At 62.3% G+C, this 1,759-nt stretch overlaps 1 protein-coding gene across 2 annotated transcripts in view; it reads right to left on the bottom strand.

The window, feature by feature from the left end:
- Positions 1–1,487, bottom strand: part of LOC104076692 (myosin regulatory light polypeptide 9) — a 1,876-nt gene extending 389 nt beyond the window's left edge. The window contains exons 1-2 of one of the 2 annotated variants that reach the window (XM_009577632.1): positions 1,244–1,487; positions 5–160 (exon numbers count right to left, since the gene is read on the bottom strand). In XM_009577632.1, coding sequence (XP_009575927.1) covers positions 5–160; positions 1,244–1,427 — 340 coding nt within the window. In that variant the 5' untranslated portion in view covers positions 1,428–1,487. The remainder of the gene's footprint in view (positions 1–4; positions 161–1,243) is intronic. The other variant, XM_009577633.1, reaches the window with a different exon arrangement.
- Positions 1,488–1,759: the final 272 nt, after the last annotated feature.

The raw sequence follows: 1,759 nt of genomic DNA, 5'->3' as shown, positions 1-1,759 counted from the left end.
GCCGCCTCCTCGTCGAAGCAGGCGAAGGCGTTGCGGATGACGTCCTCCGGGTCGGTGCCGTTCAGCTTCTCCCCAAACATGGTGAGGAACATGGTGAAGTTGATGGGCCCCGGTGCCTCGCTCATCATGCCCTCCAGGTACTCGTCGGTGGGGTTCTTCCCTGCCGGACACAGGCAGGGTGGGTGCAGGGCCCTGTTCCCCCCACAGCACCCGTCCCCAAGGCTAGGCCATGAACAAGGGAAGGGGGTTTCCGCAGTGCCCGGTGCTCCCCCCTCGGCATCTCCCCATGCTTTAATCTGTGCCAGAGGCCACCTGGAACCAAGCTCTGCCAGGCTCAGCCTCGAGGGAGATGCAGGAATTCATCTGGGGGTTACCAGGAACTAAACCCACGGCTTTTTCCCATTCCCCTGGCAGCTGACACCCATATCACCCGAGGAGAGGGGCAGCAATGTCCCCACACGAGCCTCGTGCTGCTGATGTCCCTAGCACTGCTCCTACCGTGGCCGCACCAGGGATGGTTTAACCTCCTCTGCTGAGGTCTGCGTGCCCCCAGCGCCCGGCCCCTCTCTGCTTCCAGAGCTACGGCTCACGGGGAGGAGGGAGGTCCCTCCCACGGCCAGGCAGGACCTCCAGAACAGGTTTGGCTGCCAGGTCAATCATTGACAGACCTCCCAAAGCGCGGTGGAGGTACCGCAGGGAGCGGGAGGTGGGAGCCGTGGCTTGCAGCGGAGGAGAATGGGCTCTGGGTGGGGAGCGCAGCCAGACCTGCAAGTCTCAACCGGCTGAGGTATCATGCCGGCGCAGGGACCGGCCTCTTCTGTCACCCAGGCTGAGAGCAACGGGAGGGCTTTGTCCCACAGGGGACAACCCCAGGTGATATTCTGGGGTGAGACTACTCAAATGCTCAGTGGCTGCGGCTGGTGGTTGCTCCTAGGGCAGAGCTTCTCCAACCCCAAGGGTCTCTTCCCTTCTAGTGAGCATGCCTGTAAGAGCAACACACCAAGCTGCTGCCCTTGGGTGCCTCCACAAACGCACCTTCTACAGTAAGCTGCTGCCAGCAGAGAAATGCCCCCCAGATTTTGCAGCCAGCATCAGGCTGGCCCAAAGCAGGAGGGCTGTGCCTCAACAGCATCCCACCAAAGCCGGTCTTCAACGCTGGGCATGAGGCTCTGGGTCACCCAGCAGCTCTCCCCCACGGAGGGGCTGAGCAACACATGGAGGCACGAGGGAAGGATCTCCTCACCGAGGGAAGCCAGCATGTCGTGTAGATCCTCCTTGTCAATGAAGCCATCGCGGTTCTGATCGATCATGTTGAAGGCTTCCTTGAACTCCTGGATCTGTGACTGGTCAAACATGGCAAAGACGTTGGAGGTGGCGCGCTGGGGGCGCTTCTTGGTGGTCTTGGCTTTGGCACGTTTGCTGGACATCTTGGCGGCTGGGGTGGTACCTAGGGGCAGGGCAGCAGGCAGGAGCGTCAGGAGGGCTGGGGACAGGCAGAGCCCGGGGGGCCGGAGCAGAGGCAGGGACACACAACTCCTGGCACCTCCAGCCCCATGCCTCAGTTTCCCTGGCTGTCACACAGTTTGGCAACAGTGAGATAAGGGAGTCGCAGTGTTGGACACGGGGACAGGTGAGACTCAGGCTCTAATGAGTCCCCTGGGAAGTCACAAGAGCAGGCAGCACTCACTGGCACCCCTTCCCCAGGGCTGTCCCCACGGGCTGTGGGCAGGGCTCCCTGCCTGCACCCTCGGCCCCAACC

This window comes from Fulmarus glacialis, unplaced genomic scaffold, assembly GCF_000690835.1.
Source record: "Fulmarus glacialis isolate BGI_N327 unplaced genomic scaffold, ASM69083v1 scaffold33275, whole genome shotgun sequence".
Classification (NCBI taxonomy): Eukaryota; Metazoa; Chordata; class Aves; order Procellariiformes; family Procellariidae; genus Fulmarus; species Fulmarus glacialis.
This window is presented reverse-complemented; position numbering and strand designations above follow the sequence as displayed.